Source organism: Meles meles, chromosome 5 (genome assembly GCF_922984935.1).
Source record: "Meles meles chromosome 5, mMelMel3.1 paternal haplotype, whole genome shotgun sequence".
Classification (NCBI taxonomy): Eukaryota; Metazoa; Chordata; class Mammalia; order Carnivora; family Mustelidae; genus Meles; species Meles meles.
In genome coordinates this window covers 150,987,913-151,000,258 of record NC_060070.1, presented here as the reverse complement: position 1 = coordinate 151,000,258, position 12,346 = coordinate 150,987,913, and the positions used below count along the sequence as shown (strand labels likewise).

Below are 12,346 nucleotides of genomic sequence, written 5' to 3'. Positions count from 1 at the left end.
AGAATACCTTTCTGAAGAAGTGAAAAGACAACGCGCTTTGGACTAGAAGTACTAAATGGTAAAGAAGTAACAAGGTTTGTTCATAGAGACTTCTCAGCCCTGAGTTCCTCATCTCTGGTGATAAGGATATTTTTCCTCCTCCTGGTGCAGGAGGGTACCTTTCAGATAAAAGATTTATCTTCTGGTTTCTTGGAAAAAGAAAGAAGTGGGGGTTGATGTGGGGCAGAGGGAATGTCAGGGTGAATTTCCTGCTTCTGAAGCTTAAACTCCTTGAATTTAACATATTTAATATGCCAAGGTGGCTTATCAGGGGATCACATGGCCTGAACCCCATCAGCTGAATGAATGCGTGCATGAATTTTCTACGTAAGACCCTAGGCTCACCAGAGTGTTGCCACAATTGATTCTCTATGTACTGTTCCTTGATTTACCTCTGCCCGAATCCCTCAGTGTGACAGTTTTTCCTCTAGATCTGAGGAATGATGCGGAGTAGAACATCGGGCGGCATTACCTCTGTTCTGAAAAGGCCTGCATGAGTGTTAAGGCTGAAGAAGGCTCAGAGGCTTTCCCCCAGGGCAGTGAGCCTGACTAAAATGGGCACGGTACTATCTACAAGGCTATTAATACAGATTCCAGGCCTGCCATCACAGAAGCTAGTCCTGTCTATTGTAGCAAGTACCGCTCTCCTCTCACATAAGAAAATCTGTATCCACACACCTCTCTATGTATACTCGGGATCCACAACGGGGAATTCTGTTTGATTTGCTTACAGAGGTACCCCACTGCCTATAAGAGTATCGGGCATATTACATGAGCTCAATAAATATCTCTTGAAGGAACGCCAACTAGGGAGAACATAAAATGACCACTCTCCCAACCAGGCCCATTTTGCTCCTCTGGCCAGCAGGATGCGGCTCTGAATTCTCCTCATTGTCAATTTAAGTTAGGCCAGACTAGGTACTTTTATATTCCCCAAGAAATCTTGGAGGACAGTTATCAGATGGAAAGGGGGCCCCCAAAAGCTAGGAGAGACACTGGCTGAAGCTGACACACTGAGCTTGCAGTCAGCCCGCAGGCTCTGTCGCACTCGCTCAGTTTTATTGAAATATCGTTTATGCACCATAAAATTCACTCCAAATTAGCCGCCCTAATTTCCATTTCTCTGTGAAGGGAGGAAAAGTATGGCGAACTCCGACGGGCTCTGCTGACAGTGAAGAGGCACTTTCCACCCATAAACAGTGTTACTTTGCCCGGAATCCAGTGCCCCGGGTTTTCTGGCAGCCGGAATCTGGTTTCTCCCCTGCCCATTTCCAAAGACTATTTTTTGGACTTTGTTAGTGGTGAAACCTCTACTGCTCAATGTGGAGGCCGAGAAAATTCAGGCCATCCCACCTCAGGTTTAGCTTTAGCATAAGTACAGCCATCTTGGCAAAGCAAAAGCTGGCACCTTGCACCCCCTCTCCACACGCTCCCCTCCCCTCAGTAGTATGTGTGGCATTCCTGGGCCACCCCTGGCTGCCCTGGGGGAAAAGCAAATAGTTCACTTGCAAAGATCACAATCCTGCAAGGCAGGAGTCTCCATTGGTTTACCAATGTCCCAGAGATACACAACGAAGAAGCTATCTTAACAACAGCACAATTTCCAGAGACAAATAACTCAGTACCTCAAGCCCTAAATAAAGTTAAATTTCTTCTAAACCCAAATCTCACTAACAAGGACACTTGATAGGAGAAATGTGAAACTTTATCTCTAGATCTCCAAGATTATTGGTAATAAATAACCTTTCTCCCAACAATAGCTGGCTCCTCACAGTCTTGGAGACCTTGCTTCCAAAATTCCTTAGAGACTTATGCCATCCCTAATCCCCTTGGTCCTCACCCACCGAGAGTCCACCCCTACTCTGCCTTTAAAAACTCTGTAATCTGGTTCTGGTTCGGGGGCCAAATCCCTACACCACTGTGTTGGGTATACTTGGGCCCCAGCTTAAGCTTGTCAAATAAACCCTGGTGTGATTGCATCGGTGCTTGGCTCCTTGGTGGTCTCTCAGACGCGAAAACTCAGGCACAACATTCAAGACCCGATTGAAGGACACTTGCACAAAATGATAAATTCCACAAATTCCTTACCCAGAGCTTTGGGGTTTCTGGCCAACCTTCCCATCCCCCAGTCTGGCTCGCCTGGGAGATGGGGGGGGTGGGGGAGAGGCGGCACATGAGATCATCAGTTCTGATTGGTTGACAAAAACGGATGCGACTTGCTGATTGGACAATGTCCCTCTTTGTTCCTAGAAATCCTTGCAAGTTCCTTGCTCGGCTTGGTTTCCCCCACGTTTGAGTTGGGAGTATCATCCCTCCCTTACTCGTAATGCAGTCAATGTTGAGGACAGAGGAGCAAAAAGTCCGGCTCAGCTAAGAGTCCTTTTGGTGTAATCGGATATTGCACGGAGTTTTTACTTTTAAAAATTCCGAAATACTACAGGATTCGGCTATTAAATGTTAATTTTAACCAGTGGAGTGTATCAGGTCAGCTCTTTTTCTGAACGTTTGGGTGGCCCTGAAAAGGGCCTTTGGTAGCGAAATGCAATTTCCCGGTGGTGCAATCAGAGCTCAGCCCCCGAAGCCGTAGAGGGTGCGGCCCTGGCGCTTGAGCGCGTAGACCACGTCCATGGCCGTGACCGTCTTGCGCTTGGCGTGCTCCGTGTAGGTGACGGCGTCGCGGATCACGTTCTCCAGGAAGACCTTGAGCACCCCGCGGGTCTCCTCGTAGATGAGGCCGGAGATGCGCTTGACGCCGCCGCGCCGGGCCAGCCGCCGGATGGCGGGCTTGGTGATGCCCTGGATGTTGTCGCGCAGCACCTTGCGGTGGCGCTTGGCGCCCCCCTTGCCCAGGCCCTTCCCGCCCTTGCCGCGACCAGACATGGCTCTCAGAAAAGCAAACCCACAGCAAGTGACAAAGCAAGCGAGAGCTGGTCCTTATATAACGACGTCCCCCCTCCCAAACCCACCCCCCGCAGATGTAGAGAATGGAAAGAGCGCAGGCGGGAAATGTGACGCAAGCAGTCCCCTCCCTTAGCCCCTCCTCCAAGCCCGAGACTCCGGGAGGGCGGGTGCAGAACGCAGCTTGACCGCTAGTCTTTACGCCCGTCACTGGACTAACCTTGTTCTAACGAACCGGGCTTATGGTAAACTCATGTATGATTCCAAAAAGTCTAATAGAATCCTTATATAAAAATGCTTGTTTTCCAGTAATTTCAGTAATGGCAAAAATACCAAGGCCAAAGAAACATAAATTGAGTGGCTTAGTGATAAACCAGATTTTTTTCAGATGTTTTACTTTTAATATCTGTGATGAAACTCCTCCATTCCTGTTCGTTTTAGAAATGCTCAGGAGGCCCCATTTAATGCCCTTCCGATAGCCAACTGTTTCATGCGCCTCTTGAGACTCTGACGCTTCCTTAGGACTTCGGGGAACAGTTTTCTAACCTTGTAAAGGTCTTTCTTTGTTCGCATACGTCATGTTTACACTAAAGGACCTGTAGCCCACTATAGTGTTACCAACCGATATCCTAAGTGCATAACCACTCAGAAGTCAACTGTTTCGTTGGTAGTTTTACAGCCACTTTACTTGAAAACGTGGGTGGCTCTGAAAAGAGCCTTTTTCAAAGTCCAGAGACAGCAGCCTTAGTTTACGCCCTCTCGCCGCGGATGCGGCGCGCCAGCTGGATGTCCTTGGGCATGATGGTGACGCGCTTGGCGTGGATGGCGCAGAGGTTGGTGTCCTCGAAGAGCCCCACCAGGTAGGCCTCGCACGCCTCCTGCAGCGCCATGACGGCCGAGCTCTGGAAGCGCAGGTCGGTCTTGAAGTCCTGCGCGATCTCGCGCACCAGCCGCTGGAACGGCAGCTTGCGGATCAGCAGCTCGGTGGACTTCTGGTAGCGCCGGATCTCGCGCAGGGCCACCGTGCCGGGCCGGTAGCGGTGCGGCTTCTTCACGCCGCCCGTGGCCGGCGCGCTCTTGCGGGCCGCCTTGGTGGCCAGCTGCTTGCGCGGGGCCTTGCCGCCGGTCGACTTGCGCGCCGTCTGCTTCGTGCGAGCCATGACAGGAACGCAACAAGCTCTCACAAATGCACTACGCTAGAATGCCTGCCGGTATTTATAGTATGCAAAGTGTAGTGATTGGATGAGGAAAATGCTGACGTGTAAGGTTACAGGCTGATTGGTCTACCTTTTAGCTTTCTAACAACGGCGCAATTTCATTGGCTACCACGTTATCCCGTCTCTTCAGGTTTTTGTTCCTTTCTTTCAAATCTGATTTCGTAGTCTGGATACAGTGCTTTGAACATTACCTTTTCAAAAAACTAAACATTTGCTCCGTTGGTACTGTAGTTCAAAACTCTATATTTCTGTAGTTTGGGGGGAGAAATTTGAGAAATATTGCCCCTGATAATGTCTTCTTTATTTTCCCTATTCAATAACCCCAGCAATCCCCTATCATATTACAAGTTTCTGAAACCTTTTTCAAAAATGAGATCCTTTTATAATGCTTACATGAAGGAACTCCTTCGAATCCTACCTCAACCATAGTAAAATTACACTGGAGTTTACAGAAATATTCCCAGTAATCGGGCACCTCTGTCAAATATTAATGCTGACTTCTAAACTTGGAGCTTTCTGGATCTTATGTTTTCTCACGTCTAGAGTATATTTTGCCAGATGTAAAATATCAGTGACTAAATTCTCCAGCACCAACCTCTCTGAACTTTACGGAGCAGGCGTGTACTCAGCGCAATCAACAGGATTCCTAGACACAAGAAGGGCCAACTTCTCATTGCCAAGACCTAACCTTATAGTTCTTAAAATTTGGGGGGCTTAACAACACCAAATGTGACCGTTTTGTACTGAGTAAGTAGGTAGGCCAGATTCTACCTTTTCATTGGCTGAGTACTTTTATACTGAACAGCCAGTAAGAAATCTAGCTTCCTTCATCTGGGCGGAACGTTTGTGTTTTATTTGAAGCCTATTTAATCCGATGGACACGCAGGAGGCTGGAACCGTAAGAAATCCCCGAACCCAGTGTTTCCTTTTTAAAAGCTGCATTTAATTAGAGTCCTCGTTTATTACACTAAGAAAAGTTTGATTTCCAGATGTTCACTTGTGAAAGCTTGTCTTGGAGGAAGGCTCTACACCTGTTGTAATGGAGTGTCCTTCAAACGCCCAGTTCCGATTGTTCTATTTACAGATTGGTAGAAATTACAGGTTGCCTTTGAAAACACAGACTCGGGAAAATGGGACGTAGCTGGGAGTGGTTGTGAAGATTCAGGTGGGAACATACCAGTACCGGCCGCCAGCTAGTACTAGGGCCATCGGATATTCGGGGGAAGCCGGGAAGCTCGGGTTACTTAGGCCGCGCGGACTTGTTTGAGAACTTCAGGAGCGCGGCGCGGGAAGGAGACGTCACTGCCTTCTCTCGGCCCCCTGGCGACGTCCCCGAGCCTGTGGCAGGGCGTGTGGGCTCCCGGGCGCAGCCCTGGAAGAAGCATTTTGTTCTATCCTTTGATTCGCACTGGGGACTCACTGGAGCCCTGTTGACGCTTCTAAATGCCCCGACCAGCCACAAAGAAGTCACAGGAGGGTTGCCCGCAGCAGTCACGGGAGCCGTGCCCTCTCGCTGTCGCCCGAGGCGTGGGGGACGGGAACGTTGAGTCCGGCCGGCGCCTCCTGAACGCCCCTCGTGGGCGGGGTTGGGAGCTGCCCTGCTGGGAAGAGCGCGCGACAGCGCACGGGGCAGCCCGTCCGCCTCCGGGCTGGGTCAAGGCCTCCGGGGCGGGTCAAGCGCACGGGACGGTGGCAACAGCTTGTTCTGCACTAGCAGGAGGGTCTAATTGTGCGCTCGCGAAACCAAAACGCAGAAAAGGTCCTGACCAGGCGTGTCCCTCTTCGGCGTCGCCGGGAAAGGCAGCGGCGCAGACGAGGGCTGGCCCCCGGCCTCTCCCCCTCCCCGGCCATTTCACGGTCCTGACAGACGCGGAACGCACGCCCCTCCTGACACCGCCCGGCATTCTTATCTGGGTGCCTCCGGGACAAACAGCTCTTCCTCCGCCCGGGAAGAAAAGGCTTGTTTTGCAAAGGGCGGTGGCAGCCTCCGACGTTACTGGGCTGCGGAGCCGGACCCCTGCCCGCCCAGAAGTGCGGTCTGCTGGAGGCGACAGGGGAACCGCCGCAAGGTCCCGCGTGGCCGCGCTAGGGCGGCGGCGCAGGGGGCGCTAGGGGGCGAGAGGCGGGCGCGCGCGAGCACCAATCACAGCGCGGCCCCGCCCTATAAATACGCCGCGCCGGGGCCTCCGGCGTCTTCCTTCTCTGTCAGGTCTTCGCAGCTTGCTCGGTGCGCTCCGATCTCACCATGTCCGAGACCGCGCCGCCCGCTCCGGCCACCTCCATTCCCCCCGAGAAGCCCGCGGCGGTCGGCAAGAAAACCAAGAAGCCGGCTAAGGCTGCGGCCACCGCCAAGAAGAAGCCCGTGGGTCCCTCGGTGTCGGAGCTGCTCGTGCAGGCGGTGTCCTCTTCCAAGGAGCGCAACGGCGTGTCCCTGGCGGCGCTCAAGAAGGCGCTGGCGGCCGCCGGCTACGACGTGGAGAAGAACAACAGCCGCATCAAGCTGGGCCTCAAGAGCCTGGTGAGCAAGGGCACCCTGGTGCAGACCAAGGGCACCGGCGCCTCGGGCTCCTTCAAGCTCAACAAGAAGGCGGCCTCCGGCGAGGCCAAGGCCAGCCCCCCAAAGGTGGCGAAAGCCAAGGTGACGGGCGCTTCTAAGAAACCCAAAAAGGTCACAGCGGCTACTAAAAAAGCGGTCAAGACTCCGAAAAAGGCCAAAAAGCCGGCTGTAGCCAAGAAACCATCCAAGAGTCCCAAGAAGCCCAAGGTTGTGAAGCCTAAGAAAGTAGCCAAGAGCCCCGCCAAAGCCAAGGCTGTGAAGCCCAAAGCGGCCAAGGCGAAGGTGGCCAAGCCAAAGACGGCTGCGAAGCCCAAAAAGGCTGCACCCAAGAAAAAGTAGAGTTGCAGTTGGAACTTGTTCCAGTAACCCAACGGCTCTTTTAAGAGCCACCAACATATTTCAGAGAAAAGAGCTTTAGTACGTGTATCTCGGCTCCCACGTGGGGTTGCCACCCACTTGCGAGGACGGTTTGGGGCTAGTACTTACCCTACACCGCAATTTCTTAGAGACTTGTTATATTCTCGCTGACGTACCTAACCTTCCTAGGCGAAACTTAACGGTTTGGCAACCAGCGGCCTACCTTGCTGTCTTGCCTAGTAACTACGTCGGCGATACCTGGGGAGCTAATTGTCCCCGGCTGAAGTCCACAGCTTGCCCTCCCCGCGGACTGCCGTCGTGGCAGAAGCCCCGCCCCGGCCCCAGCTGGAAGCGTGCGCACCTGGCGATTGCCCTAGTTGGGTTCAAAGCCGGGCCCTGCGGTATTTGGGACAAGTGTTTAAAGCGGCCTTTTGTGGACTTGGGCTCCCCTGAGAAGTGCTTGTGGGGTAACCAGTGAAACCGAATGCTTGGCCACACCCTCCGCAAATGCGGCGCGCCAGCTGGATGTCCTTGGGCATGATGGTGACGAGCTTTGGCGTGGGTGGCGCAGAGGTTGGTGTCCTCGAGAAGCCCCACCAGGTAGGGCCCGCACGCCTCGGGCAGCGCCTCGGGCCCGGGTCTGGAAACGCAAGCTTTTGCGGGCGCGGCGCCTTCGCGCGGGTCGGGTTGCGCGCTGCCGGCAAGTATCTGGCGCTGGTCCCAACGAAGCTTGACTGCAACGGAGTTTGGGAGACTAAGCCCCAAAGCCCCTTACCCGGCTTCTGAATATATAGGAAACAAAACTGCCCTGCTTGGGTAATATCTACAAATCCACTCTACCTAAGAGCGTATTTTATCGCCCTCAGGGATTTCTATTCTGGAGGTGCCTACCATGTTAGGTAGGAAAGGACACTTCTGCAGAATTGTCTCTTTAGGCTTTTAAAATTTAATTCTAGGATGCAGATTTTAATCACGTCTTTCACCTCCGAGAAAACAACAAATGGTGAGCCAGGGTTACTAATCAGCTCAACTGGTCGTAAAGCCTTATTTTTTACTCATGTCCCTGCGTACCCTTTGTTCCATTTTTCAGGTGATATTTTCCTCCTCCGTCTTGCTGGGCTCCCACTATCCGATGTCTGCCTTGCAGGCATTTCGCATCTCTGCTCCGCGCAGGCACGTAGCTATTTAATGCTTTCTTTGAACTCAGTCATCTAGGAGCACCTATCATACACATGCATGATGGTTCATTTGGTTTTCAATGAGAGCTAATTACAAAACGGTAGCTTTATACACATTCCTTCTTGAAACCTTTCGAAAATTCTTTCAAGTCAAATTCTATTTTTTTTAAGATTTATTTATTTATTTATTTGACAGAGAGAGAGAGATCACAAGTAGGCAGAGAGGCAGGCAGAGAGAGGGGAAGGAAGCAGGCTCCCTGCTGAGCAGAGAGCCCGATGCGGGGCTCGATCCCAGGACCCTGAGATCATGACCTGAGCCGAAGGCAGAGGCTTAAACCACTGAGCCACCCAGGCGCCCTGGCTTTTTTTTTTTTTTTTTTTACTATATTTTATGGCAAATTTTCCATTTAAATATATTATAGATATCTATATAAAATTCCAAATATTAAATGTTAGAAATTTATAAAGCTAGATTTCTATTCTTGGTTAAGAAACTGAACCCCACCCCTCCATTCTTCATTCAACAGCCTAGGTTTTCCTCTCAAAATTGCTTCCTAAAATTATTTTAGTCTCTAACCCATCTAAAACTTTATGTACTTTTATAGAATCCGAGTTTATATTCTCCCAGATAGATGGCCTGTTGTTCTAACATGATTTATTAAATAATCCATCCCTTCCTCCCACTGTATGTCCTCTGTTATTAAAGTCTCAAATGGGATTTCTTCTGTTCTTTTCTATTGATCTCTCCGTATAAGTCATGTTTCCTTATTAACTTATATGGTTGTTTCCACTGTGAATGGAAGGCCCTCATTTCCTTTTTTAGGACTTAACTGCTAGGAAGGAGGAAATGTATTGATATATTGTATCCAGTGAACTTACCAATTTCTGTAGTCCCACTTCTTGTTACTTTTTAGAATAGAGCCCCTTGGGCGCCTGGGTGGCTCAGTGGGTTAAAGCCTCTGCCTTTGGCTCAGGTCATGATCCCAGGGTCCTGGGATCAAGGCCTGCATTGGGCTCTCTGCTTGGCGGGGAGCCTTCTTCTTCCTCTCTCTCTGCCTGCTTCTCTGCCTACTTGTGATCTCTGTCTGTCAAATAAATAAATAAAATCTTTAAAAAAAAAAAAATAGATCCCCTTGAGTTTTTCCTAGTCATCACCGAAATAACTTTTATTGGTTTTTATATCTTCCTTGATGTGAATACCAAGCATTTTATTTCCCGTTTGTACTGCATTTGCTAAGAATTTCCAAAGTAAATAATTTAGCAGGAATTCCTCTTTAGTTTTTGGTTTTAAGCTATTGTTTGTCCTTTGGGATGTTTGTTAATTTTTGGCATCTTCATTATTTTAAATACCTTCAAAGTTTGCTGTTTGAAATTTTTTCAATAGCTTTTAGATTTTAATATATTGATATATAATTTTCTTCAAACTCCATGTGGCTGAAAGAATGAACTAGAAAAAGGTGTGTGTTTTTCCAAGGTGGTCATCTAGGAGAGAAGCAGGTGTGCTACGGTAGAGCTGGAGGAGGGCAAGTCAAATGGATGAAGTTTTAGAATAGAAGTGAGGTCTGGAACCGACGATCACGAAAGAATTCTTAAGACGTCTCTTGTGCAAAAAGGTGATTTTATTAAAGTGCGGGGACAGGCCCGTGGCCAGAAAGAGCTGCTGCCCTGTACTCCGAGGAGTGGTGATTATATACTGGGGAGTTGGGGAGGTGAGGACAAAGAGGTGTTCAGAAGGACTGAAATGGTAAAAACTTTCAGGATATTGGAGGCCTGGTTATTGTCAAGCCAAGCTGTGTTTTGTTTGCTTTCTCTAAGGAGGTGCCAGTTGGGAGCTTCCTGGTGGAATGTCACATTTCTACTGTCTCATGTCCTGGTCAGTGAGCTTTAGGTTTAGAAGAAATTTAACTTTATGTACATTTCCCTCTGCCTCAGCCTCCCTCAGTTTTAGGGAGGGGAGGGCGATGTTAGGGCTTCAGGAACGGAGTTCCGGGTCTCTGGAAGTTAGGCTGTTGGTAAGAAAGCCTCTTCCTTGTGAATCATTAGGACATTTGTAAGCGGAGGGAGACTCAGGTCTTGCAGGATCGTGATCTCTGAGGACGTCACAGATGTCACGGGGAGGGGGTCTAGGCTGCCAGCTGCTGCTTTGTCCTTTGCCAGCCTCTTGCTCCCCCATCAAAATTCCGAGTCCCTGAGAAACCAACTGGATGCGGGTGTTAGCAACTGGATTCCAATGCTGCTGACTGAACTGAGTACAGGCCTGAGACTCGTTAAGTAATGATGTAGATCAGTAGTATGGAGGTGACTGGTAGCTTTGAGAATAGTTTTGGGGAGGACGGAGTTGAATTAAGCTAGAAGTATAAATTTGGGAATCATTGGTACATGGATGGCAAGTAAAGCCATGAACCTGGGTGAGGTCATCAAGGGGATGACCTTGGTAGAGAAAAGTATAAATGGGAAAGTACTGTCCTGAGGCATTAAACATCCAGGGCAGAGGATAGCTAGTCCTGACCATTGATCACTGATAAAACTGAGCGACTGTTCTTTGTGCTTCTGTTTGCTAATGTAAAAGTTGCATTAGAGCAGTGGTTTTCATGGACTGTCAGGAAGAGAAGAGATGAGAACATCTTAGAGCGTGCCGCCCTGTAAAGGTAGGTACAGCTTCCTGGGATTTGGGTTTGGGGCACTTAAACGTCGTTAGGCATATGTATGTTTGCGCTGGGTCATGAAGAAGACTGAGTATCTTATTGGGGTCACAATCAAGTGTGAAAACCAGTGGTTAAGATGCTCCCTTATGGTTTTCTCACAATCCCAAAAATCTGCTGTTTTGATGTTCTGACCACAGAATCAGATCTAACATCTGAATAAGACAGTAGAGAGACTTGAAATCCGTCTCCTTGTCCCAGGTCTTCCAGAAACACGTGGGTAAGAGGTGCCATACAAATTCTATTATTTATTAATTGATTGCATTGTCCTTGCCCCTGAGGACTTTTGAAAGGAAAGAAAAGAGAGGCACAAAGCACAGGAGTTACAGGATTTCCAGGACTGGTGGGTGATCAGTGCAGGCCCTTTAAAGTAATGGTGACAAATCGTGACCTTGGCTCCGTAAGTCCTACATTTGCTCATAAATGGGAAAAAGAGCAGAGGGGAAATCTCGCATCTGGATGCTGCCGGTTGTGCGTCCTATGTGCCCAAAGGAAAAGGAGGAACGTTGGGTGGGGGGTGAGTTTGTTCTATTCTTTACACTACAACTTATTGTTCAGATCTTTGACAATGTGTACACGCAAATCTAAGGGGGAAAATTACTCTGTGGACAAAAACAGAACTAGATTGGGCACCTGGGTGGCTCAGTGGGTTAAGCCTCTGCCTTCGGCTCAGATCATGATCTTAGGATCCTGGGATCAAGCCCCGCATCAGGCTTTCTGCTCGGTAGGGAGCCTGCTTCCCCCCCCCCCCCCGCCGCCCCCCGCCTGCCTCTCTGCCTACTTGTGATCTCTGTCTGTCAGATGAATAAATAATCTTAAAAAAAACAACCAACCAGAACTAGGTTAAACTAGAAGTATTACTACTACGTGGTGACTGCGTACAGCGCTGCCCCCGGAGCTCCCCCAGTATCCCATCGCGTGTGCACCATTATCGAGCTCACCAGTCACCTGCTGGACTTAAAATTTTATTTAACAAAAACTACATGGCCATTTCCAAGGGTGTCTCAGAATGGGTCTCCAGGAGTGGGATTCCAGGGTAAACGGCAAGCTGCAGTTTACAGTAAAATCATCATCACAGAATCTTAAATACAAATACCTAAAGACAGAAATGTGAGTGGACTTCGACTCTCACTGGTCACCATCTATTTTATTTCATTTTATAACAAATAGTTTGCCACAAAAATCAAAATTACATGGAGAGGGGCGCCTGGGTGCCTCAGCGGTTTAAGCCGCTGCCTTCGGCTCACATCATGATCTCAGGGTCCTGGGATCGAGCCCCGCATCGGGCTCTCTGCTCCGTGGGGAGCCTGTTTCTCCCTCTCTCTCTGCCTGCCTCTCTGCCTACTGTGACCTCTCTCTGTCAAATAAATAAATAAAATCTTAAAAAAAAAATTACAT

The 12,346-nt window shown here is 49.5% G+C and overlaps 3 protein-coding genes across 3 annotated transcripts; 1 reads left to right on the top strand and 2 right to left on the bottom strand.

Moving 5' to 3' along the window:
* Positions 1 to 2,607: 2,607 nt before the first annotated feature.
* Positions 2,608 to 2,922, bottom strand: LOC123942404 (histone H4). The gene has a single exon (XM_046006317.1). The coding sequence runs from the start codon at positions 2,917 to 2,919 to the stop codon at positions 2,608 to 2,610; it is 312 nt and encodes a 103-aa protein (XP_045862273.1). The 5' UTR covers positions 2,920 to 2,922.
* Positions 2,923 to 3,686: 764 nt separating this feature from the next.
* On the bottom strand, positions 3,687 to 4,097 carry LOC123942364 (histone H3.1). The gene has a single exon (XM_046006268.1). It carries the CDS (start codon positions 4,095 to 4,097, stop codon positions 3,687 to 3,689), a length of 411 nt encoding a protein of 136 aa, XP_045862224.1.
* A 2,302-nt stretch (positions 4,098 to 6,399) lies between these two features.
* H1-1 (H1.1 linker histone, cluster member) lies at positions 6,400 to 7,050 on the top strand. Its single transcript, XM_046006258.1, has one exon. The coding sequence runs from the start codon at positions 6,400 to 6,402 to the stop codon at positions 7,048 to 7,050; it is 651 nt and encodes a 216-aa protein (XP_045862214.1).
* The last annotated feature ends 5,296 nt before the right edge of the window (positions 7,051 to 12,346 follow it).